The sequence below is a fragment of the Melopsittacus undulatus genome, chromosome 3 (assembly GCF_012275295.1).
Source record: "Melopsittacus undulatus isolate bMelUnd1 chromosome 3, bMelUnd1.mat.Z, whole genome shotgun sequence".
Lineage (NCBI taxonomy): Eukaryota > Metazoa > Chordata > Aves > Psittaciformes > Psittaculidae > Melopsittacus > Melopsittacus undulatus.
Window position 1 is genome coordinate 4,357,943 of NC_047529.1, and position 27,504 is coordinate 4,385,446.

The window sequence follows — 27,504 nt, forward strand, 5'->3', positions numbered from 1 at the left end:
TAAGCCTGGATTACCTTGGACAATACAGGTAAATAAAGCTGTCTCCTTGGAGGAACATCAAAGTGCTGAGTTCCCGAAAGCAATGGAGAAGCGGATGTTGAGAAGGGGCTTTCCCTGTAGAGCTCAGCAGCTAAATGGTTCCAATACTCCAGACAGATCTTGAAGATTTCAGTTTCTTCAACTTCTGATACCAACAACATATAATGAAGGGCCTGGAAAAGTGTGGTTGAAACATCTGGTTAGTAACTTCAGCAGCTGAAACACATTGCTTCAAGTTCAGTTATCCCAATACTGATAAAGTGCCAAATTAACATGAAAGTTAGCAATTGTTATGCTTCTCGTTCTCTATGCTGCCCTTCAGTGATATGGTTCAGTTGTGGTCTTGGCAGTCCTGTGGTAATGGCTGGACCTGATGAACTTAAAGGTCTTTTCCAACCTAGTTGATTCTATGACATTACAGATCACTTCTGACCTGCAGAGCAATTCAAACCCAAAGCACCCTGTCAATTACTGTTATTTTCCAGATGTGTATCAATTCTAAATCTAAAGTAGCCTAAAGATGTCTTTAGAAGTGGCAAAGCCAAACCAGCTTGTCTGTAAACTATCAGACCTGCAGCATCTGGAGCTTCTGCAAGGCATTTTGGTTTAGAGCCTCAAAGCCTTCAACAGCTAGTTGCAATGACTGCTACTGTCAAAGACTGCTACTTTGGTCTGGATCCTTATACCCTGAAGAACTCAGCCAAAGCCATACTGATGCTTTGCTTTCTACAGAAGTCATCTATCAGAACACTCAACCTCTTCGCTGGTAACAGCCACATCAGGCTGAGGAGGGAAGGCCACTGATGCAATTCTGACACACTGAGGTACCAACCATTAAGAGCTACAGAGCTCTTTGCCTAGCTTATTTTTCAGTCCCCTGGTGAAAGATATCAAAGCAACAGCCACCAGTGAACAGCCCAAAACAATGAAATCTGAAGACACTTTCATTGCATAGGTACTACAGCAACTCAGAGCATTTGAGATGGTAAAGACCCCATTGATTCAGCATCTCTATCTATAGTGTCAAACGAGGGCTTCAGAACAACCACATGTTAGTCTCAGACGCATCGTTTTTTCTTGGTAATTTCACTGGAAACAACTTATGCAGCTTCCTCTTGTCTAAACACCTCCAATGAATCCATGGATAAATTTCAGATCTGCTACATCCGAAGTGCAGGAATGAATGCATCAGAATGACATGGAGCTTTAACGTAGTTGTGTAATTAGGTTCTGTCACACTGGAACTTACAGAAGTGAAATTCACCACTTTAGGCCAGCCTAAGAACTCTGTCAAGCATTTCATCATCCTATGCAAGACAAAAACATCCAGAACTGAGTTTTGTACATGTCTGTTTCAAAGCAGAATGTAACATAGCTCTGCTGGACAAAAGAGGCCCATACCTATCAACTGCACTCCAGCTTACGCACAGTGACAAAGGACACGAAACAGCTTCAGCCTTTTACACAGCTCTTCCTAATAAAGCCTCCACATAAGCAGAAACTTTTGCTGCACTCCCCCAATCCACAGCTATTTTGAAGCTTACTCTTTGCAAGTTCAGGAATTATCTGGGAACTGTTGACAGTTGTTCCTTTTTAAATCAGTAAAGTTTAGTCCATCTTCTACATGAGCTGCAGTTTGATATTTGCAACCAAGTTATATTAATACACTTCTTTTTGTAGAAGACCTCTAGAATAAACATATTGAGATCACTACCTGGAAACCAGACTAGAATTGAGATGGACATGCTACAGAACAACTATCTAACTGCAGGATGTACTTCCCCTCCCAGTGGACCCTGGTCTCCAGGTCTGAACTGTGGTATTGTTCTTCTGTCTCTGTTTCAGGGCAGCTCCTCACCCTATCACCTCCATACCTGCACATGGCTTGGTGACTTGGTTCTGGGCGCAGGAAACGGTGCTTCAAGGGGTTGTGGGGCCAATTTCATCCCCCTGGAGCTCAGCAGTGGGAGAGGGATTAGCTTAATTTCCCAAAGATTAACAGAACAGCTGAAACCCCCTGATTCTGAGATCCAGCCCCACTGCCATATAATGTAGTACCTTCAGTGTTTAATAGTCACCTAGAATTTAAGCCTTTCCACCCTTTATTCCTAGCTGAATTTCCACAGATCCCAGTGGTTTTGACAGGGAAGGTGTATTTTAGTGTCAAAATGGCAAAGTATGCAGCAGTCTCCAAGAAAAGAAGGGAACAAGCAAAGAAAGACAACTGTAGATCTTGTTCTCAGCTGTAACAGCTGATAATTGAGGCCAGCAGGTCCTCCTCCAAGGCCAGTAATACTACAAAACAAAGCACACGGAGTGGCTTGGTAGAGCTCTGCCATTACACACAGCTTTTACTACATCGAAACAGAGCATCATCCTTGAGGATGACATTCAAAGCCTTTCAGTTAATCTTCAGGAAATGAGGCAACAGGCTACACCAGGGCGGAAGCACTGAACCACAGTGTGTGTGTAACACAAAAAGGTAACTGAGCTGCTCCATAGACTGATTGAAGTCATAGCAACACCTTCTCCAGGAGAGTTAAACATCAAACAAAGAATGCCAAAACCCATGGGAAAAATATATGGATTTATTTTAAAGCAGTATTAACACTTTCAAGGAGGAACAAATAAGAAGAGGGAGGAGGGACAGATGTACATCTTCAGACTTACAGGATCACTGAAAATAGAAAGCCACTGAAGCACATTAGGGAGCAAACCTGAAAGGCTTTTTGTATTCATGTGATTTACTAACTAAGAAGAAAGTGGGATTTCTCCCCCCCGCCTTTAAGTACAGCAATCTAGAGATCGTGTTCGTATCACACCCTTTGAGTCCAAGGACACACTTGTACACCTTTCAAGCAGATAAACTGAGCAACGTACCTCCATTAATGTCTCCCTCAGATTTAATCTTTTCTCTATAAGTTGGCCATGTTCTTTGAGGAACGTGCAGAGAAACAAGCTGAGATTCTGGATGAAGTTCTGTTCATCATCTTTTCCATTCGAGTACGCAAGTCGGATATTGGTATTTAAAGGAAGCATCTAATAAAAAGAATGAGCATTAAGCAAGGATCTTCCTTTAAATAAAGATGTAGAACTGCTATATTTTAGCAAATACGTTGGGGTTTTTTTACAAGAGAGCTCTTCTGCTTTTCATGGGAGCCCCTCTTTACAGAGCTTTACTGAAGTCTTACAGCTCCTTCATTTCATCCCAAGAGGGACAGCAAGCAGAAAATGCAAACAGACACAAGAAGTTCCAATGAACTAAACCTTTATCCACCCCTTGGAACAGCAGCTGTAAACAAGGAGACTATTTACTCTACCAGAGACATTTCCAACTGGCTTTGGGCAAAGATGTTCCAAAAATGTCTTTGTTACCTGCCCCAGTAACACTAAGTTTCAAAACATTACATCATCATAATGTTAGAATAACATGAAATGCCTCCTCCTTAACATTTAGAAATGAGCAGGGAAGGCTCTGAAGGACACTGGAATATGTATTTCAGTATACTTGTAAAGATCTCTGGCATCTCTTAAGAGATGCATTGGCTTTTAAATTCTATCATCATACACATGAAACAGGTTCAACACTGTTATAAAATAGTGAACTACACTATTGTTAACACTATTAAGCTACAGAACAGAGAGAAAAGTTCAACACTTTTGCTGCTGCCAGGTTTTGTGTGGTTTTGACTGTTCTCCACCTTCATTTTACAAAATTAAGAGTCAAATATTTGCAATAAATGCAACAGTTTGCATCAAATCCGCACACAACAGTCATCCTAAAACCTTGTATGTTGGAAAACATGCAAAACACCCTAATTTAGGCCAGGTTAAACCTAACTATAAATACAAACCCTTTAGCTCCACTTAAGCTGGGGGAGAAAGAGAGCATTAAAAGCAGCATGCCTGTTGTAACATTGCAAACAGAGAAGAACCAGCCCCAGAACCACCAAACCTTCTTCAACTGTCACAAAGATGCAAATACAATGAGGAAAGAGACAAACCCATGTACCTGAATCTGAACTGCTCAGAGGGTAATCATCAACTTATATAAAGCAGGGCTTTGTATGACAAACACATCTATCCATTTCAAACATGAAATAGAAACTTGTAGAAGTCAGGTCAGTTCAGGTCTTTCAAGTCTCACAGTGCACATTTTGTTGTACCTCTCTCAACTCTGCCCACCAGACACAGCCTTAGTGCTCAAAATGCCTCTTAAATTAATCAGATAAATGCAACAGAAATATAGTTGTGATCTAGAAGCAGAAAAATACACTTAACACCTTCTCACCAAGCCATAAATACCACTGAAGAACAATATTTGTCCTATCAAGACCTCTGCGATGAACATAAACGCATAAACCCAACTAGGTTCTACAGAAATGGATTCTGTCAAACGAAAGAGCCAGGAGGCAGGTTACAAAAAGCATTACCTGTTTTAACTGCATCATGGTCAGTGTGAAAAGCGTTACAAACTGTTCTTCATACTGGCTTACACTGACACCTGCAATCTCTGTGAGGCACTTCAAAGAGACGTTTCGAAACATGGGGACATTTAAGAACTGATGAGAGAAGAACAAGGCATTGTAAGTGTTACATGCTAAGCTTATTTCCAGCTGCTATTTGAATTCAAGGGTTGTCAGTTCTAGCGTGAGTACCTTGTATATTAGTGTGCTGATTAACTTGGTCTCAAATATATATCCCAGAGGAATCCAGTTCAGAAATCGTAACAAAGTCTCCAAAGTTGCTTGAACTAAAGGAGCATTTTGGGAGTTCTCCTGCAAAGGAACCTTAATGTTTATACCACTGTCAGGCATGATGGGGGAACCTTCACCAAGAGCATTAAAGAAACAAGACTTACCATTACAAACTGACACAGCTGAAATATCTGAGAGAATTCATTGCACATGCTGCAAAAGATAAAAACAAGTAAGCATTCCCACATTCCACAGTATCTGCTTTAATCACTGTATCTGTGCTCACAGAACAGATCCTGAAGACTTTAAAGCCTGGGCCTGCAAATTCTAGCTTGGAAATATAAGCAATGCTGAACCTAGAAGGGTAGGAACCATCAGTCAACAGATACTACTTGCAATGAGGTAGAAACGTGTGTACAAAGGAAGTTTGTTATTACCTGACAGTACTGCTTAAAGAAGAATCAGTAACCCACTCAGCCTCCTAAATCAAATCAGACAGCTGTAGGTGTGCACTTGAAAGTGAGAGCAACTATTTAGCAGCAAGCACAAAGTCTGCCCTACTTATTAAGATGTAAATATAGATACTTGCCTGTCTTTCAAATGCTTCGCTTTCACTTGAGTAATCTGGCCACTGGAGAAATCAAACACTTCTTCACTCAATAGCTTAAGGATCACCATATTGTTCTGACAAAGGCTTTCACTAGTCCTGCTTGCTCCCACAATATCGCTTATAAAAGTTGGCCAGTGCTTTGGCCATTCCTGTTTCAGTATCTGTAAAGTGAAGCATCCTTATGTTAGATCCACATGCAAAACCAAAGACTGTAACAATATTTAGAACTTTATGAGCTCAACCTTACCTGAACAAGAATCATATTCAATTTCCCAATATACACTTTCTCTTTCTGGAGAAGAGAAGAGACAAGTCAGGTTGTGCATAACATTCCCCTCCCTCTTCCTCCCCTGAAGAGAACTCACTTACTTCTACACATGTTGGGTCGGATGAGGTCTTGATAATTAGGCCAACAACGTATTTTTTAATGCCTGCAGAAGAGTTAGGAATTTACTGTCAGCTCTGCCACACATCATGAATACAGTCATGAGTATTTGTGAACTCAGATTGTTCACATGGTTTTAAAAAGAAACACTGGCAAAGAACATACATGCATTTCTTAGGGAGCATCCCTCTTGACTTTAGTGCTAGATGGAAAAATCCACCTGTGTCTATTCTGCAAGAGTATCATTTCAAATGGACAAAATGGCTTTAAGGAGAAGCTATTTCAGTGAAACAAAAGGAAAACAGACTACAGGTAAGAGGGTACTTGTAGTAATTTGCAATAGATAAATATATCAGCTTCCTAAAGGCTGCAAGAAATCGAGGAACGTTGCATTGGTCAGACTGCACAATACTGTATTAGGCTGAAGATGGAATTCAGCACTGCCCAGACCCTGCAGTATGCTGCAATATGTACTTACGAATGCTCCTGTAGAGCTCCCTCAGAGAAACATGTTTCTACCCATCATGTGTTTTCAGACCATACCTAACAACTCCAACTTGCAGATACTCTCAGTGCCTCAGCCAAGGGTTTACAAGGGCAAGACAAAATACAAACTGGAGTCCATTGATAGAAACAGAAAGGGAACTCCAAGATTAAACAGAGCTTTGTAAGCGTGACTCCAGTTTTAACGCCAAGTTAGCCAGAACGGCACAGGAAGCTTTGATAACATCACCTTGACTGCATATGAATGTCCAGAGATGCTCCATGTGATCTATTTTAAACACAGCATTTCAAAGTGAAACACTGTGCCTGAGCTTAGGGAAGTTCTCCTTGCATCACCTTACAAGAATGAAACTGAAACTTCACTCACCAATACAGCACAATGCACTTGGATTTGAACTATTGTGCTTCTACAGCACACGTGGATGCTGTGGATTACAAAGCTCTCATTCTGGTTTATTGATTTCGGTTTTGCTTCAAGTGACAATGTGTTAACTGGGGGCACACACTGTATTTAAATCAACTGTTCTGCTTCTGCCACAAATGTTTTTAAAGGACTTTAGAGTTTTCAGCTCCACCACAGGGAGAAAACACCCCCCAAAAAAAACCCGTATCAAAACACTGTAGCAAGCTGCACTACTTCAAGTTTTGTTTTGCCATCTAATCCTCAGCTCCTTCCTCACCACTCACTAAAGACAAGCAAACAATGGCTTTCCAAGTGACTTTTCAACACAATATCCCTATCTAAAGCCATGCTGTACAAAGCCATCTGACTCCAAGAAGAGGCATGCACAGAGGATCTGGAGTGATGAATTAGTGAACATAACTAATAGCTCTACTTAAAGCTGTGACTGGATGATCAACTTGAGCACAGTGGGGATTAAACTCTTCTAACAAGGCAAGTGTTTTCTTGTCACAGGGAAGTGTTACAATAGGTGAATGTTTTGCTATTCAAATCCAGGAACCCAAAACCTGGTTTCAATCAGTTCTTCAACAAAGACAATCACCTGACTCATGCAGACAGAAACATACGTTGATGGCTTAGAGCAAGTTGTCAATTCACTGAGGAGGATGCCTTAGGTTGAAGGCTTTTGTTTTCCCATAGCCACTATTCTGTATTTTAAGACATTTCTAAGTCTTTACCAGAATTAGTCTTGGGGTTTTTTTTCCTTTCAAGCCTAAACAACAAAATTAACAGTTTGATAACTGCATTCTCATGAAACCTGGAAAAAACAGGTCCAGACTTTGAGCTATTAGATACAGGGGCTGCTCAACAGGCAGTTCTCATAAATAAAGCTATTCATCATTATCAAATGGGATCAATACCCACTGCTCCAGAAGAATGGTCATTAACAAAGTAAATATCACTGGCAGTCACTGGGTAAGAGCTCTTACCAAGCATTAGCATTAGTCTGACATCACAGGCCTGGCCTACTATTTTAAAGCTAAAAAAACCCACACTCTTGCTGAAGCATTACAGTCATTCACAAATGAAACATGAAAGCCCCCAAAATAGTATGGAAATAGGTTTGCAGTGCCAGAAACTCAACTATTGTAACCGTCTGCCAAACCACTAAGGGAAGCCTACTGTTGCAACTCTGCATTTCCAAATGGAATTAGAAAGTGGCTCTTGTTCTTATTAGACTCCAAAGCTACATATTTTCCATCCTGCTGCATCAGTAGTACTATGTAGTTGGGTTACAACTTCAATGTTGTGCTATCAGCAATCTTACAGATAAAACGAGTTGCTCTGCTCCAAAGCTTCTCCATTGGGGGGCGGGGAACATAATAATAATAGAACTTAATTACTAATAAAACAATTGTCAAAAGACGACCTAAGAAGTTTGCTCCCTTCCACACACGCAAACTGCAGGCATTGAAGGTCTTCCATTTAGTGAAAAAAAGCCATATTCTTAAGCACAGAAAAGCAGCAGCTCTCCAGTTCTCAATACCTTTTTTGCCTTAAATAGCATTTTCTACCTGAAACAACTGAAGAATCATGGGGGTTTTAATATTTAACAGCTCCCTCCTGGTGGCCCTGCTTTGGTGGGGGGTGAACTACATGATCTCCAGAAGCCCCTTCCAACCCTACTCATTCTGTGATTTTACGCCATAGGAAAGAATTCCCAGTAGAACAAACATCAGTTTTGCACAGAACACATCCAAGAGGCTGTTCAAGGGCTGTAGTCCATTGGATTTACTAAAATCAGTGTTTTAAGAACTGAAAGGAAAGGTTATTTTAAGGAGGCAGCACATGGTATGCACAAGCGACACAACCACTGCCCAGGTCTCCTCCTTCAACCCCAGGAGCAGCTGAGCAAGTCTTGAAGATGCAAGAGCACAACTGCCAGGCTCAGAGCCTTCCCTGAGACAAATGGGAAGAGGCAAACCTTCTAATGGAACAGAAGAAAAACCCAACACCACCACCAGGGACATGCAGCATCCTTCAAGGACCTGCCAACATTACAACTACACTGATCTCATGACAACCTGTGACCAAAGGGAAGCAGATCCCATTTTCCATTGAGACAGCACTGACAGTCCCAGTACCTGCTCAGGAACTTGTTCAGTCTGAACTAGCAGAAAAACAGTTACCATAAAAGTCAGTCACTTTAAAACTGTTTTACAGTGATCTCCTGCCAGCTCAGCTCCCTGAACCAATTCCAAGGGCAAGAGATGCACCAGTACTAGCTCCAAGACATCACAAAGCACTCAGGTGAGGAACACTCTTATCCACAGCAGTTTAGCAGTAGATCAGCCTAGCTGCAACATCAGAATATGTTCCAATTATCAGAAATGGTGGCCATTATCACTGTTGGAAGGCCTGGACAAGCATCACTTATCTGGATAAACATTAGATATTGTAGTCCTTCTGTGAAAGTTGCTCGACTACAGAGGCAAACATAAGCAACACTGAAACACTCTCCAAAGGGAAAGTGTCTACACAAGTGACCCAAGCTATGCAATAGCTAGAGCTGAACTGGGACACTGAGGAACATCCCATCATGCAAAACTGGTAAATTCTGCAGTCTAAACTTGAACAGTGTGAAATACCCTGGAGTTTAATCTCTGAACATGCTTTTAGAAGCAAGTACATCCCATCAACTGTTTAACTTGAGCTCCTATCATGACCAAACGCAGCATGTTAACATGAATGCACAATCAGTAAGGAGACAAAAGCAGTTCCTGCACTTACGACAAACAAGCACATTTCTTTATGCAGTTAGAGCACAAGCATCCAGCAAGTGTTGAAAGCTACTCTAGCTGGGGCTGCAGATGCAAGTTTACTCTAATGCACTAAAATTAAGAACTTCTCTGCTTACATCAAAGAACAAGAGGCATACATACATAAAGCATGCAGATAATGTAACAGCCAATTACCATCGGTTTGCAACCAAAATTAGGATGTCAACCCCTAAAGCTGAGTTGTCCCCTCCAGGGAGGGTTGGATGCATGCACACTTATACTGAACTGTTTAAGTAGGCCCAAAATGTCATCTTATTTTTAGTCTTAAGAAAAAGCGCTTTCCCATGTTGTCCTACAAACCATCTGTCCCCATTAGTGAACCCCAGTCCATTATGTGTTTCCTTTTTCAATAGAATAGGATGTATAATGAAAATCCTTATAAAGAGCACAGAGCTTGTCTTACACACGTAAGTGCCATGCAGTTCACGTAATAGTTTGAGTTAGAAAGGACCTTAAGATCATCCAGTTCCAACCCCCTGCCATGGACAGGGACACCTCACACTAAACCATGTCACCTAAGGCTCTGTCCAACCTGGCCTTGAACACTGCCAGGGATGGAGCATTCACAACTTCCCTAGGCAACCCAATCCAGTGCCTCAGCACCCTAACAGTAAAGAATTTCTTCTTTATATCCAATCTGAACTTCCCCTGTTTAAGTTTAAGCCCATTAACCCTTGTCCTATCACTACAGTCCCTAATGAAGAGTCCCTCCCCAGCATGCCTATAGCCCCCCTTCAGATACTGGAATTCATTCCCCTTTCATTGCACAGAATCAAAATCCATCTCTTCCTAAAGCAAGCCAGAAATTTCCATTAAAATATCTCATCATTCCATACTCTTCACAACAGCTTAAATTGCATCAAGCGCTTTACACTCAACTCCAGAGCCTTCCTGTGAGCCACTAAACTGCATCTCTCTGAACACTTCACTTTGAAGGAAGTTGTACAAGCAATTCAGGGTTCCTAATGAAGAAATGCTTATCCATTCCAGCTCGAAACACTCCAGACAGGCTCACTCTGTTCACAGGAACTGAATTTCATTACCCATTGAAGGATTAATGACATGTATCACTGAACTGAAGACCAAGAAGTCCTTATTTTTAGCCAGGTTTTCACACTGTAAGAGAGAATCCTTCCAAGACCATAGCACTTTAATCAAATTACATCCTTTGTAAGTATTATTAAACAATCACCTCCAAAGAATATCAGAGTTTAAAGCAATTTAGTTATCACCTCTATAAACTACAAACTTGCTTGACAATGGTAGTACAATACTCTAGAAATAAGCCAAATTCACAATGAGATGTTCTGAGATATGCCACCCACCTTTCACTAAAGCAGCCTCAGTAAGGTTTGAATGAAAACCACATTAAACCATTTGTATATGTGTAAGCAATCCAAAACATTCTCTTGGGGACTAAATGCGTTATGAAGAACAATTGCTATGGTCTATGACTAAACACGTCTCAAAGCTGAACATGCAGGCCAGGCACCAGATTTAACCTAATTTTATCAGTTCTATGTCCATAAACACCACTCCTGTCTAGATAACCCACTGGTTCAAAATACAAACTCCAAAAACAAGAAAAAGCAGACTCATCACTAAGTATTTTTGAGAAGTAAATCCATTGTTTTGCCAAATTCCCACTTTAGAACTATGAGAGGACACAGACAAGCTCTCCAAATGTGCTTGCAATTCTCAGCCTTCAAAATCAATGCAAAATCAATGACACCTGAAGAACCGAAACACTTTCTACGAGTGTCCTGGGTTCAGCTGTAATAGTCATTTTTCTGCTTCCTAGTAGCTGGTGCAGTACCGTCTTGGCTTTACTTTGAGGATAGTGCTGATAACACACCAATGGTTTAGTTATTGCTAAGTAATGCTTACCCTGATCAAGGACTTTGTCTCTCATGCTCTGCCAGAAAGGAAAAACATGAGAATATGGGAGGAAGCAGAGACAGACACCTGACCCAAATTAGCCAAAGGGGTATTCCATACCACAGCACATCATGCCCAGTATACCGATGGGGGAGGGAAGTTATCCAGAAAGCCCAAATCACTGCTCAGGTTGGGCTGGGTATCAGTCAGCGGTGTGCAATTGTATTATGCATTGCTTACGTTTATTGGGGTTTTTTCCTTTCCCTTTCAGTTTTATATTCTCTCCCCTTGTTATCTCCCTGATCATTATTATCATCAGTAGTAGGTGTTTTGTATTATACTTAAGTTATTGGACTGTTCTCATCTCAACCTATGGGATTTACATTCTTTCCATTCTCCTCTTCATCCCACCCAGGGTAAGTGAGCAAGGTGCCGAGTTATCAGCTGGGCTTACACCATGACTACAAGTCAAAAGGTACCATGGCCAGAAGAGTTCAACTAAAAGCTATTTTAAAGTAAGAGCAAACCTAAGAATGGCATTTCAAGGCTAAAGAACACATTCTCCTACTTGCATTTGGAATTTAGAAGCTAAAACCTCCCAGGTTTACTGACTGCAGCAGTAACAAAGCCCCGGCTAACCTCAAGACCCAACAAGTCATTCTGATGTACAACTGGAGGTACAGCTAGGAAAAGACACACATTAAAAGGTTACAGTTCAGGCTCTATAATTAACAACAGTTTTGGAAACAACCTCCCTGAAAATTCTGGGAGAAATACAACTTTTCCATTCAGTGACAGCTCAATTCAGGCTTCTCTTCAAGTCAACTCTTAAGCGCTGCTATTGCCACAAAGGGAGAACAGTATTGCCTCATAAATGGATTTAGCTTCATCTTAATCAAACATAAGACCTGTCAGCTGTATTTACTACACAAATCAAATGAAACATGTTAAGTCTTATAAAGTAAGATATAAGATAAAATTAACTGATTTATAACCTGCAGGAACTGTCACTAAGCACTGCTTTGTTAACTGAGTTTGTTTCCTGCACCCATATTTTACTAGTTACTTGAAACTGGAAAATCCTGTCAACTAAAGGAACAACTGGAGCCAGGATGAAAAACCCCCTCAATTTAGCCAGTTTTCTTATCTCCCAGGTAATCAAAGCACCTGATTGAGTTCTGGAGCAGTTCTTTTGTACCAGCCAGCACCATCAACCAAAAAAATAGAACACCAACTACCACTACAGACCAAATGAAACTGGATTAGAGAGGAAACATTGATTCTCCCTCCTAAACCACTGAGGTCAAGATACCAAGGTAGCTAAATATGTTTAGTTCCTCTTCTACTGATGTACACGAGAAACCAGACAAATAAAAGCCAACTAACCCAGTTCCCCTAAAATACAAAGTCATTTCACAAGTATCAGTTTATCTCTGTGAAAGGGAAAAATAAGGTTGAACCAAAGACACACATTATATAATCACAGAATGGTATGGGTTGGAAAGGAACTTAAGATTACCCACTTCCAACCCCCTGGTATGGGCAGGGACACCTCACACTAAACCATATCACCCAAGGCTCTGTCCAACCTGGCCCTGAATACCACAAGGGATGGAGCTTTAACCCCTTCTTTGGACAGCCTGTTCCAGTGCCTCACCACCCTCACAGTCAAGAACTTCCTTCTTACTCATTAGGATAAAGGACTCCCCCTCCCCAAAATCTTCAGAAAAAGTAGAAAAGTCAGGGAAAAAAATCATAAGAATACTTAAAACTGACTGCATAGCTACTGACAATAACTTTATCTTGCATTGCCAAATGTACTGAGCTGCAGATACTGTGTCTTCTCAAGTGACAGGAACCAAACAGTGCTCTCATGCCTGCAAACAGCAAAGTAACAAATCTAAAGCACCAACTCAAATATATCAATTCCACAATTCATCTTGAGACTAAATGAGGTAGCATGATCCAAAACACAGCCAACCACTTCACCCTACCACCATGGTTTCCCATCTATTCCACATATTTAGAGTGTGTTTTTTTAAGACTTAGAATTACTTGAGTTACATCCTGTATTTGGCACTGTATTTGGTTCAGTCCCAAACTATCAAGTAAGCCTAACTTGATGCATCTCCTGTTCTACATCTCCCTTCACCAGTGGGCAGTAGTAACCTGAATAACTACGGACTCTTTACTTTCTTCCTGCTCTGCTGCCACAGCCAAAAACATTAGGAGAGCAACTTCCAAATACTGAAACTGAGCACTCAGATAACAAGATACAAGGTGAGACACCCTAAAGGCACACAGAAAACTGAACTTCAGGGCACTCCCTTGATTTCTTGGAAGGACATAGCTGTGCCTGAGCCTCAGTTGAACCCGCTTCCTAGAAACCTACAAGTGTGTTTGCAAGAGCAAAATGAATGTGAAACCTTACTTTCACTTTCAGAAAGAGCTCTACTTAATCTGTCACGGTATAGTTGGAAGGGATGGGGGAGGGAAGGTGACAATGACCACAGAAATGTGGAAGTCTCCCTCAACACACTTTTTTCCATGAACACTTACATTCTAATCAATACAGTTTCAGAACCACAGCACTGAGTAACAATGGAAAACATATCTAAACACTTTTAATGCAAACTCACAGCGTAACTCAAACTGCATTAACTTTAATGAGTTCCAAGACCAGCCTTTAAAGTCAAGTATGAAACAACATTCAATGTCAAAAATTGCAAGTAGTTGTACTTAATATTTTGAATTCTAAGTGACAGAAAGCTACATGAACAAGCACTAATGCTGTACCATCGAGGTACCTACATTTACTATAGGTAACATCTAAATCTCTGCAGACATTGCAAGCTGGGAGAGGGGAAGAAACAGAAATACATTAGAAAGTACAGGATTTATGTTAAGACTTCCAGACTCTGCAATGAAAAGACTGGGGATTTTCCCTACACTGTGCTGCCAATTACAGTAATGTGGCTGCACACACACTTACATGAATTAAAGCAGACTTTGTAGTATTTCACTGCCTAGAAGAATTGCCATTAGTAGGTAAGACTGCATTTACTTATGTTTCTGTCTTAAAAGAATCACAACAGTTTACAATCTCCAAGTTGCATAAATCTACACATGCTACCAGATGGACCATGTAGCCTACCAGAAACATGACAGGATACTGGTGGGGCTGTGTACACTCCTGTGCCAACTACAGAGAGCCAAAATCTCCACCTCAAAGCCAGAAGCTGCCTATGGTTACAACTCTTCAGGTAAGTCAGTACAACACCCAAGCAATGATGTTGCAAAACAGTCAGTCACACCTTTTACCTTCAGAGTTTCAGGTGCTCACCACCCCACCTGGACCACAGTCACAAAAAGGAAAGCTATGGTTGCATCATCCAGAAAAGCACAGATGGTCTTACTACATGACAAAAAGTTACTATCCTAATTGGATTTGAAGCTAAAAATGACTTCACTGGAGGCCGACAGTCTAAATCTCAGTTAATACACAAAGACAAGACAAAAATCCCTCCCTACCTTCACACTGGTTCCTTGGTAGAATCTTCCATCTTGTTTTTATCACATTTTCCAAGATTTGCAGTCCATAATACTGAAATTGGAGAAGAACAAAATGTGAGTACATTACTGTAGGACTAACTAACTTTCAGGACTCTCATTCAATCAGACATTCACACTTAACATCTAAGACTTCGAGATTATTTATCTAACAAATTTATTAAATATATATAAGGCTATTCACCCATTTACTGAGGTTTCATGCATTTTTCTTTTCTTGCTTTATTCTTCACTACTCTAAGTCCTGCTGTTTGATCATGCTCACACCAGGAGGGGAGGGGGGGGGAATAACACTAATGAAAAGCCCTCATTCTGGCAGACAATTTTGGCTATCTGGAGAAGTAGCAGCCAGATACGAATTTCTATCATAAATGACTGCTCGTATGTTCAAGTATTAACACAACCAGGCTCCTAAAATATTTAGCAGCTTGGATGGTCTCAAGCTTCCTATCGTTCTTCTAAGAGCTGAAAAAAAAAGGTCTTGTCTTAGCATCATATGTCCTGACACTGGCACTTCCTAAAGAAGGACTTCCCAAACTTCCCTGGACTGTTACTTTAGGAACAGCAAGACAACCCACAAGGTTTATTTAATTTCAATACCCACCCCAATATGGCAGCTATTTCTACTGTTTAAAGATGAACTTTTGTGCTCAGTCAAAGAATAATAGAAATGTGAATAAACTCTTGGAAATCCTTTTACCTTTCAGGAATTCCTTCCTATGTTCTTACCCGAAAACATTAGGTTGCAAAGTAATCGGTAAGGCCACACACAGTCCCTCTGCCCATTTGTCCCTACTGCCAACTCACAGTAACAGGGAAAGAAGTTTGTGGTACTATGATGGAAGAACTTTAATATGTAAAACCCCATTAGCATGAATAGACAGGAGAGAAAAGGGGACGAGGAGGTTTGTTGTTATTTTATCTGCAGTGGATTAGAAAGAAAAAAAATCATCATCACATCAATACCTGAAAGGTAAAACTCAAGTTTTCACAGTTCAAAGTTTGGCTGAGAATAAGAGTTCCTCTTTAAAACGGTTAGTTGTTATACAAAGTAGGATCATGAGCATTTCAACCAAAGGGATCATAAACACTTCAGTTTCATTAAAAAACAATGTCAACTGTCCCAAACTACATTGTATTAAAACCCACTTTTGCTGTTCTCATCTTAACATAACCTACATCCCTTTGCTTTTCCATCCGACCAGGTTTCTACAAGCTTCACGTATATACCCTGCATTTGCGTTCTGTCATCTTCCGAAACTCTTGGGTACCAGAAAAAGGTATGCATTAACAGACAAGTAATGGTATTTTTCTTCTGCACAGTCAGCAGCAACAGTTTATCAACCAGATTTTAAACCTGTGAATTTACTTAATTACTTAACATAAAAACCTAAATGAAATCAAGGGATGTTCATAGAAAGAAATGTATGGAGACATTCTTCGGTAAAATGCTTCGCTTCACGGGAAGTGATTTCAGACACTGATACAGATTCACAGACACCATCTGCAACTGATCCAGGCTCACAAGACATCCTTACAAAAGCTTCCAACAATGTTGAAAATATACACATTGGTATCAGACAGTCCTGAAGCAGATCTAAACACCAGTTAAATGTCTAGCTTCTACAGGCACCTGCATCACTTCCCCTTTCAGGTAATAGCTAACCACAGATGTTTTGCTTCCAGACTTTTCTCTACCAGTCAACTTATTTAGCCTTCTAGGACCAGAACGGCAAGTGTACTTCCACTTTACAAAAGCACTGGAATACCAACTACCACCTGAATGAAAATCCTGACCTAAACTAAGGACAGACCTCACCTTTGGTCTTTTTCTGTTTCCTGCTTAGGACTTCCTCCAAGTCAAAGGAAAGGCCAGACACTTCTAGCAATTTGCCACACTTATTCCACATTACCTGCCCAAATACCTAACTCAGATTCACACACCTAAAACTATGAAGAGGTTCATGCTGTCTAGATTTCATTCCGTTGTACAGATGTGACTTCAATTCTGCTCTCTGCTACTGCCTTGTTCCTCTCTTCCTCACTACTATTCATTTTTCCTAACATTTGCATATGAAATTAAACTGCAGCAGAAATTAAATCACTGTATGCAGTCTTCACCTACACATCCTTGCCATACCATGCTTGAAGGCTTCTTCAGCCTGCCTGAACACTCCGCAATGGGCCTTCTGGGGTTTTCATCTTGGTTTTTTAGCTCCCCTTGATTTGATGATTCTGGTTTTTCCTTATATCCCTGATAATCACTAAGTGATACACTAAGTCCAGAAAGAAGTCACTGACACCAGTTAGAAGTTTTGCTGTTTGAACTGTTGGAAGTATATAAAATCAACTCCTCCAATAGAAGACAAAACAAACACAATCAACTGCTCATAAAACCAACCTTTCACAGTTCATTTGTTCTTGGTTTGCTTAGTTCTAACTAATAAAAATTCACTACCCAGTTATGTAGATGAGGGACAGGTAACAACAAAGACTGAAAAAAAGGCATGAAATGATCCCTACGGTAGAAATGTCTGTGGTACCCTTATTACTTATTCTATGCACCGAATCCCTTTCCCTCCCACCTCCCAAGAAACAAAAACAATTGATGAACAGAATTCAGTTAAAGGGAATCAAAAGGGTAGACCTTGTGGAGGCCTGCCGTCAAAGCCTAGCTGTGTCAGTTGCACAGGAAGACACCCCTTTTCTTCCTATTACAAGCAATCAACATAATGGAACATTATGATTAATATCAGGTAGTGTTAACAGCTTTAATTAAAGAAAAAATATGATTGCATAAAAGCCAAATGTCATAGTGCATAAATTTAGCACCAAATCATTTGCAATTTATGTAAATTGAAGAATTCTTTACCTGTTGCTTTCTTTCTGTTCCTTTAATCATCTCATTTTTCACAAGACAAATTTTGAGTTTTTAAAAATACTGTTGATAAATCAACTTAAACATTAGTAATGTCTGTCAGTATAAAAAGCAAAGTTTACCAGGCAAGCAAACAGGCAAACACTGTTACTTAAAGGTTAGCACTTTGAGGAAGTTCTTTAAACTCTTTTCCCCTGAACTTCAGAGAATGGAACTGCTTCATGTACAGCCCTGATTTCAGAAACCAGCCAAACACGATTATTTTCTGTTCGAACACAGTGTGTATCAAGCAGAAAAACATGCATGTCAGTTATCTGAGATAATAAAAGACAGTGAAAACACATTCCCATCAACTTTTTGCTTCAAACTTCCAAAGTCTTTGGTATAGCATTCAAAGTTGTAGAAAAACACACCTGAACGCTGCCCCTTTTAGTCTCTACCACAATAGATGGATTTAAACCAGCAGTACAAAGTAAATGTGTTCTGCACATTAGTAAAGACTAATCTCCTACTACAAAGAGTTTGGGGTGTTTAACTTTCATTGATTGCTCAAAATCTTGGCCTAAAAAGGTGTCTATTTTGTCTTGTATATGCCTAGGGACAAATTCTCTCCTCGGTTACGTGCATATGGCTCTCATGACGATCAAGAGCAGACAAGCACTTATCCAAGGACAAAATGTGGCTCTAGGAGACTTTTCATTACTCAGATGTATACAGACACACACCAATCTTTGGAACTGGCATTATGCTTGTATGTGCCTTGAAAAAAAGCCTTTATTTCCAATTTAGCTCTTCCTTTTTTATAAAAAAAGGGAGAAAAACTCTTGCCAATATAAAAGGAGGTTTGTCCTCCTTTTGTACATTTACAGTTCTTGTTTAAAGCCAGCTTTGGAAACAAGACAATAAGAAAAATGTGGCTTGAATCAAGAGAGTCTATGGCTAAAAATGAGATACCTTCCTCAAAGTTTATGAGTGGAAGAAAGAGGAAATCCAAATAAATAAAAGTTGATTTGCTTACTTTGGTATTCATGTTCTGAGAGAACTCCAAAATAGTATCAACTCTTGTCCACGCATCAGGATGTTCTTTTAAATGAGTCAAGACTTCCTGTGCCATTCTTTGCTAAAATCAAGTTTAATAAAAAAAAAAGCATTAGCATTACATTACTTAAGAAATTACATACTCTCAGTGATGACATTAATATATAACACATCTTTAAACCACTTATCCAAGAGTTACAGAACTCAATCAGGCGCAACAAGTCCCTTAAGCCTCCTTCTGTGTGACAGCTGAAGTGTTAACAACCGAACTCCAAAAATGCATTGATGCAACAGTGTTTTACTTACTTCCACTCTTCCCATACTGTACAGTTCATCAAGAGCAGCAGTGAACATGCGAGAACAACACACATTACAGGGAAAACAGAGAATGAGGTTTTCTACCTTTCAAGAAAGTCATCCAGGTATAATTGTACTCAAGGGCACCCAATCTTTCTAGTTCTATTGCAGGCATTCATAGGAAGTGCCAGCTTTAAGGAGTACTGTATCATGCTGTGAAGTTGTTGATTTTCTTTTGAAGAGCCAGGGAGCAGAGCATTAGAGATCTTCAATCCCTACTTTTGAGGAATCCCTTGGTGTACCTAACAGCTTACAAAACAGTAACAAAAACTGGCTGGGGGGAGGAGGAAGAAAGCTGGTCAGGCTAAGGGTTTGTTCTTCCTTGGGACTGACCTTACCAATTCTTGTGCTAGATACTATAGTTTCAGTAACTTGCACAACCTCATCTGAAGCAGTTACACGCTGAAATAGCTGAATTCATTTTAGCTATCCTTTCAAAAGCCTGCGTGCCCATAAGCATTTTTTTAAGGAGCCAAATGACAGCTATTTTCAAAAATGCAGTGTGCTGACAAATCTTGCTGCAAATTGCATCATCTCCACCATCAGACACTGTCTTACCAACAAGATGAACATTTCACATCACAGTCATCAAAACTTAACTCATTCTTTCACTGGAGAGCCAATTCAATGTCATTACAAAGCAGTTAAAGCTTCACTTTAGGATTAACTTTAACAGAAATTACTACAGCTGTGCAGATTTCTAGTTTGCTACAAGAACATACTCAGGCTAATCACCAACTGATGTAAGAAAATAATGTTCCTCAGTAAGAAAGAAACCCCATCAAGACCCCAAATCTATGTATTTATCATGAAAGACACACAAATTGGGCATGGGATTTACCAGATAAAAATTAAAAGCTACAACAGTAAGGCTCAAGGACGTCTGAAATACCTGTACAACACTGGCATCCCTACTTTATGCAATTGGGCCTAAAGTTCCCTGCCTGACACTGACCAGAAAGGAAACACCTGTAGATTTGACATGGAGAAGTACCACACAAACATTCCTTTTAAGTCCAAAAGCAGTGCAACCATATTCTCACACTATGACATCAGAGCTTTACAATAAAATAAAGGGGAAAGAGTAACTATTACTTCCAGGTTCAGCCTGGGTGTGTTTTTATAGTGGCCTCCTTAGTGCTTCCAATACTGCTGACATATCACAGGATCAAGTTTCAACACCAACAACACACATACAGCTCAATATTCCTCTCCCAAGCACTGAAGAGTTTGCTCTCATAACCACTAACCCCTTTTCTGGACATCGATTTCTGTAGTTTCTTAAAACCTGTATAAACCAAACAGTAATGCTGAATCAAAATCGAAGCTTCACTGTTTTGTTGCTACCAAAAAAGGGTATCGAATAACAAATAATCCTTCTGGACATGTGAAGATCTAACAGACCAGTAGAATTAAGAACCTGGGATGAGCCCAGGTAAATACCTATGAGTTGTCTCAAATTTGGTGCACTGGGGTGGGGTTGGGGATATTTAATCTTTCCAGAATCCTATACCAAAAAAAAAGGCCAAAGAACAGGGAAAAAAAAAAAAAAACAATGAGAAGTTAGGACAGAAAAGAGCTGCTTTCTTGCCTAACAGATATCAGCAGATAAAGGCTTTTGCAAGCAGAGATAAGAATTAAGCAGAAGGAAGAGACAGGTGAATCAGAAAGCAAGTTCAGCATGGGCCATCCAGGCCGCATTCTAAACCTTTCTTACCCCAGCACACACTCATCTATTCCAGTCAAACTACTGTGAAACTCCCAATTTTCATACTTATGTTTCCTAAGCTTCTCTTATTCCTGTCACCCTTTAAGACATGATTTGAATTGACAGGCTCCACAGAGAAGCAGTGACTTCTGAACTCCTTACAAGAGGTAAGAGCTCAGACTCACTGAAATGTCTCCACCTTTGAAAACGTACTACAATAGGAAACCAAACTCTAACTGAAGCAACACATGCACTTAAAAGAGGTTTCTCTCCTGATTCACTTTTGCCAGTTAAGTGCCACCTCTTGAATTTTTGCTTATTACATTAGTCTTCTGAACACCAGAGACTAAGCCCAGCTGTTTCAAGTGAAGAAACTTCTCACAACACCAGAACAATGGCAATTCGATCATTGCACTTAGTGTTAATCTCCTCATAAACCTTCCCAACTTTTTAAACTCCATTCAAACCAGACAATACTTTAAGCACCACCTACTCTGTAAGGCAGCACAGCACACAAGCATATCACAGAACTCAAAGTTCATACTCTGAAGGCAAAAGCTACAGGCAGTTTTCTGTCACAGAATCATGACATAGTTAGGGTTGGAAAGGACCTTGCAATCATCTACTTACAGCTAGTAACTGTTTGAATTCAGGACACTCAAAATGCAAATACTTCAAGAAACAGCAAAGTATTTTTAAAAACCCATAGGAATTCACATTAAGTCTTACAAAAGCTTCTTTTCTTTTAACACACACACAAAACAAGTACAAGCAAGTATATTACTGTTTATTCTAACAGCTGGAAGGAATAGAAAAGCATCAGCTACTTTGTCTCATTTTAATTCACTTATTGTTGTGCAAGAATATCTTAGGAAGAGATGCCCGACACTGAAACTCCCAATTTGTTAAGCACAAACAATTAACTTTTGCCAGAACAGGACCTCTGCCAACACCCTTGTGGCAGTGCTTGCTTTCAACATTTATGTCTTATTTCCGAAGTAGTTCAAGAAATACATTAAAGCAATACAAGATTCACTTTCAAGACAATATATGCAAGCCCACAAATGCACATTCTCCCAGCTCGAACTTAGACTTCACAATCTGTTTTAAGGTCAAAGAAAGAGTGCAAGAACCATCAGACAAACAATAATGGGGGTGGGAGAAGACACAAGAAAGAACAAACTCTTCTCTTAAATTGCATGTGACATGGTTGATTTTCATGGTTTTCTGGTTCAATAATTCCAAGTACAAATACAGTAATAATGTCATTAACATTTTTTTAAAGACAATCCTTCAGCAAACCAACATTCAATTTATGGCTTCACAATCCCACTCATAATAATAAACTCCAGGTAATTCAGACCTTCCTCAAGGACTAAGTCAGATAAGGCAAGCTGCAAGCATTAGTGCCCTTACAAAACTTTACTTGGCAACACCTTTCAACAGCATGAGGCATGCTCGAAATGAACACAGGCTAAACTAACATTGTTCCAAGTGTCATTCCAATGTTTTAACATCGGGGCATGTCAATTACCAGTGAGATTCCAGTCACTAGCAGAGTAAATTCATTGATATTACTGTTTTTTATTGAATTCATTTTGCTCAACTGATTTTCTGTAAGGTGAACCACAGTCAAGAAACATAGGCTCTAAGCCCACATTACCTGCGCGCCTTCTCCATGGTACAAGCAGTTCACCACATTGTCCAAGAGGTTGATATCCAGTTTCTGGTTAAAATCCAGCAGCTGGCGAGCTGCATGGTCTGCTAACATTGTCATAATTGCTGGCATAGATTACTGCAAAATAAACAAAAAAACAGTAAGAAATTATTATTCTATGTAGTTACAAAACAAGTGCTTCAACTTCAGCATCTCATTTGAATGAGGCGAGCTTTGCTAGCAGTACTGGACAGCACTAAACAAAACACTCCTTCAATTGCTGAGTGAGGAGTAGGACAAAGTCTTTCTGAAGAGTTCACCCATCATTGCCCCAACTAAATTCACAGAATCAACTATGTTGGAAAAGCCCATTAAGATCATCAAGACAGATCCAAGCACTACTCCAGGACTGCCAAATTCTCAGGGTCTTCAGCAGGTATAGCACATAAGACACACTAGTTAGTCTACCAGCTGCATTATGGGCAAGCTAAAACTGATTTCAAAGCAACTACAAACCCCTACCAGCCCCTAAATGCACATAAGCCACCAAGTTTGCTGGCATAAACACCTAGTATCATTACAACCAAGACCCATAATGGAAATCTCAGATGTTTAGTTTCCAAGCCCAACATGCACATTTAGAAGATGAATTCTGGAGAGCTTTTCAACAATTGGTTATGGAAGTAAGTGAATATGACCTACATACACAGGAAGAAATTGGCCAGAGGATGCTTTTCAAATACTTGGGGGGAAACAAAAACTATATACAAGTAAAAAATCAGCACTGAAACTAAGGCAGTTGACTGTTTGAAGGCACTTTGAGAGAATGAAGTAAGAGGACTGTGAAATCAGCAGGTTACTCCACGTACCACGTTAGACCACTTGAAACTGAAATGGAATTCTACTGGAGCTTTCAGGCCCCATAAACCCAGCCACGCATGCATTAACTCTTTGTCCTAGATACTACGGCCTCGATATTATGCAAAGGAAGTCAGGTGGGGTGTGTGTGTGACTGTGGGTGTGCATCTAGGATGCTTTCCCACTGGAAAGTGGTACAGGGCAATTGTGAAAAGCCAGAAAATTAGCCAGAAGCCACAGAATTGTGGATGGTTGAATTATACTCTACCCTTTCCAAGCCACACACACCCCACCCCATGCTGGAAGCATGCGATCAAGTTTATTGCTGCCTTCTCACAGTCACTGGCAATCGTTAACACAGATTCCTACCCTCCTCTCTACAGCAGCTCTCTGCCATTCACCCCACTCTTCAGAATCTTCCATAAAGCTTCACTTGAGAATTATCCAGACGTCTGGACACTGCAAGAGCTCTACTGTAACTTTTTCAGGTGTATGTGCATATTCAGGGAGATACCATATGAAACTTCCAGAAACACCCTTATACACCCAGCCAACCCCTTCAGAGTAAGCTAGAAGTCAGATTTGCTCTTACTAAATAACCTCATGTGCAAATAAGAATTCTTTTTATGCCTTGCATGTTTAAGTCATGTTCAAAAGTTAAAAGCAAGACAAACCTGTGCCTCAACCCAAGTAATTAGTAATTAAGTGAAAATCCTACAGAAGCATAAGGACAAGGAAAATCTTTTGGTTATAAATGCTTATTTGCAAGCAAGCAGTGTCAAGGAACTTCATCTACTTCTATAAAGAAAGATATTAACTTCAAAACCCAATTGTTTTAATTGTATTTGGAAGTAAACCACTCAGTATTACTACACTAACGTAATCATTTTGAGAGCTCCATCTCAACATCCAGTCAGCCATCTACCTGGGAGGACAGAAGGAAATAAACATCAAGTAGAATAAATAAATCACACCTAACACTCCACTTCTGTCCTTTCCCCACAGCCCCTGAAGTTTACGGAATCCAGTGTTAAGTATAGAAGCAAGAACCAAAACAAAGCAGCAGGGAAGACCTATTTAATTCTTTTAACTTAAGAGGCCACTTGAAACCACATCTCATCTGGCAGAGGGGCAGTAAGCAGCACTACGAGAAGGGAGCTGCACCCATGAATAAGCTCTGAAGCTCAGCGCAGTTAATTCTCCCACCAGACACGCCCCTTTTTGTTCACATCTGGGCTCTGCCGGGAGCGGGGAAAGCGCTTTTCAAACTACAAGCCTCTTAAAGCGGACGTTCCTCAGGTAGGGCCATTCATTCCTGATTTAAGCCTCTCTGGGTGGTTTTCAGGCCCTAAGAGCACAAACGAGGAGCCACGTGACGCAGAGAAGTTATTAACCACATGGAAGCAGAAAGGAAATGTTTTGAATAGGGCCCTCTGCCACTCCCAGCATTATCTTCAAAATGACCTACCTACTGGCAAACTGAAATACAGAAATGGCGGCTTTGTGGTCAATACCAACTGCAATCAACTCTATTTCCTACTCATCACACTGCACCCACATGAAACTGCTGATCTTTGATTGACCACCCTCCTATACTTCGTTCCCCATCATGCCTGAACTCCAGAACAGGTTTAAACCTCGGCTCTAAGAACCATCACTAATCAATTCTTCGATATTGTTGGGGAAATAGAAACGAAAAGTTGAATATCTGAACTACAACATAGCAAGAATCTGACATCTACCGAAGGTCAAAAGAACTGCATTTGCAGTACTGTTTACATAGTTATCCCAACTTCCAATGACCCCGGACCTTTAACACAACAGTTAGATTATGATATATTTGATGTACTCATTTAAGCATGTCGTGCACGGAAACAGCAGCATACATTTAAGCAGTGAGAAACATTGAGTTCACAGTGAACACTCGGAGCACCTTCAACCTTAAAGCTCAATGAGGACAGCGATTAAAAGCAAACAACCCCAAAAAAAGATAGCCTGGGAGAGTCACTCAGCCCCATTCCTCAGCATGCAGTTCCTCTACTGAACGCAAGTGAATTACCGCCCCAAGACCCTCTTCCAACGAATTAGTTGCATCACTTGCGAATTCCTCCAGCTGCACCGCATGGAGGGGAGCACACCGCATCCGCATCACACTTCAAACGCACCCGCAACGAGACGATCCCTCCCCTCCCCACTTCACACACACGTGAACGTACGAGATGCAATCACACCGCTCCACCGACATCCTCCCCACACCTCCGAGCATTCATTCTCGGGCACGGCCGCGCCCGCAATCCCCTCCTCACCCCAGCGCCGAGGCCTTCCCCTGCTCCGGCCGCAGGGCCGCGCCGCTGCCCGGCCCACGGAGGGGATGCGGGGAAGCAGGCCCCGGTGCGGCGGAGCACGGAGCGGGCGGGCCGGGGCCCTGCGGAGCGCGGCGGGCCGGCGGCGGCGCGGCCCCTCCCTCCCTCCCTTCCCTCTCCTCCTCTCCCTCCCTCCGCTCCAGCCCTGCGCTCTATACAGGGCCCCCCACGTGATCCAGGCGGACGTTTCAATACTGCTGCACAGACACACAAAAATATTTCTGGAAACTTCCACTCCTAATAATTTACAGATTATGTCCCCGCTCCGTGCCCGCACCCGAGCCCAACCCCCCCACCCCAGCCCGCTCCATCCCCGTCCTAACGACGGGCAGATACCCCCGCCGTGCGGCCCCGCTGCCGCCTTCCCCGCAGCATCAGCGCTCCGCTCGGCCAGGCCGAGGATGCTCAGACCCCAAACCCCATTTTAAGCACACACACACGCACCCCCCCCCGGCCCCCTCAGAGGGTTCTCTCCTTTCACTTCGTGTCCTTCATACACACACACATGCGGCCGTAACCCTCCCGCTGCCCCGCACTTCATCCCGAGCGCTCCCCCCATTGCCCCCCACAACGTTCCTCGCCGCGGTGAACCCCCCCATTCCCATTCCCTGCAGCCTGAGCGCGGACTTACCTAGGTGTTTCTTACAGCCTCTTCCTTCAAAAAGTAGGGGTGGGTGAGGGAAGTTTCTAACCACACGCCAAAAAAAATAATTCGAAAATAAAAAAAAAAACCACTAAAAATAACCAAAAATAACCCTTCCCCCCCTCCAAAAAAAGAACCACCGAAGGGGTGTGGGGGGGAAGACGAGCGCACCCTCCTCCCTGCCGGCTATGGACGAGGAGCGCCACTCCTCCCCACACTACCCCTGCAAGAAGCGTGCCCCGGCCTCACTGCACTAAGCGCCCAGCACAAGCCCGCGGCCCCCGGGCGGGCGCTCCTCTCAGCGCCTTCCGCTCAGCTCCGGCGCTCGGCCGCCCGCGCTCCCGACAGACGGGCCGCGTTCCCCTCCTCTTGCTCGGGGAAGGGGGAGGAGAGCGGGGGGGAACTGGGGAGGGGAAGGGGGGTCGGCCTTCGGAGGCCGCTGGTAGGGCGGAGGGAACTTCTACCTTCCCGGCGGCCCTGGCTGCCTCAGGAGCGGCCTGCGGGGCCCTGGCGCTGCCTCCCTCGTCGCTGCCTGCCCAGGCCCGGGCCCGGGTCTGTCGGTGCTGCTGCGGCTGCCGCCTGTCCCCGAGGCCCGGCGGAGCGCTCAGTTCAGCCCCATGCCCACCCCCCCCCGGGCTCGCACTAAACTTTGCCCCCTCAGCTGCGCCGGCGGCTCCCCCCCCTACGAGCAGGTCACACGCACAGCGGCGGAGGCGGCGGTGGTAGCAGGGACTGAGCGCGGCGCGTCTCCCCCTCCTAATGCCACAGGCTCGGAACCGGCTCAAACCGGTTCAGACTGGGAGATTCCATCTCGGTTTAGTTTTCAGCCCATGGCGCCGCGGAGCGTTTGGAAACCTCGGGCCTCCGCCCAGCGGGCGCTCCCATTGGTCCCGAGCCGTGCCGCCGCGCAAGCGGCCTCCACGCTCATTGGCTGGAGGGGCTGTCAATCACCTGCTGTCCTCGGAGGGGCGGAGGGAGCGAGCGGCCGCGGGGGGGGGGGAAGAGCGAGGGGATCCGCCCCCTCTCCAGCAGCGTTTTGTGCGCAGAGGGGGGGGCGGTGGGCGTGGCTCTGCTCG

General features: G+C 42.2%; 1 protein-coding gene across 2 annotated transcripts in view; it reads right to left on the reverse strand.

The window, feature by feature from the left end:
• XPO1 (exportin 1) overlaps positions 1-27,232 on the reverse strand; it is a 40,210-nt gene extending 12,978 nt beyond the window's left edge. The window contains exons 1-13 of one of the 2 annotated variants that reach the window (XM_034060301.1): positions 27,132-27,232; positions 26,417-26,472; positions 22,571-22,702; positions 18,823-18,924; positions 14,888-14,960; positions 5,716-5,777; positions 5,594-5,638; positions 5,326-5,507; positions 4,901-4,949; positions 4,698-4,817; positions 4,473-4,601; positions 2,920-3,078; positions 15-212 (exon numbers count right to left, since the gene is read on the reverse strand). In XM_034060301.1, the coding sequence (XP_033916192.1) occupies positions 15-212; positions 2,920-3,078; positions 4,473-4,601; positions 4,698-4,817; positions 4,901-4,949; positions 5,326-5,507; positions 5,594-5,638; positions 5,716-5,777; positions 14,888-14,960; positions 18,823-18,924; positions 22,571-22,696 (1,245 nt within the window). In that variant the 5' untranslated portion in view covers positions 22,697-22,702; positions 26,417-26,472; positions 27,132-27,232. Of the gene's footprint in view, positions 1-14; positions 213-2,919; positions 3,079-4,472; positions 4,602-4,697; positions 4,818-4,900; positions 4,950-5,325; positions 5,508-5,593; positions 5,639-5,715; positions 5,778-14,887; positions 14,961-18,822; positions 18,925-22,570; positions 22,703-26,416; positions 26,473-26,892; positions 27,009-27,131 lie in introns of those variants that run through there. The other variant, XM_034060302.1, reaches the window with a different exon arrangement.
• Between the last annotated feature and the right edge of the window lie 272 nt (positions 27,233-27,504).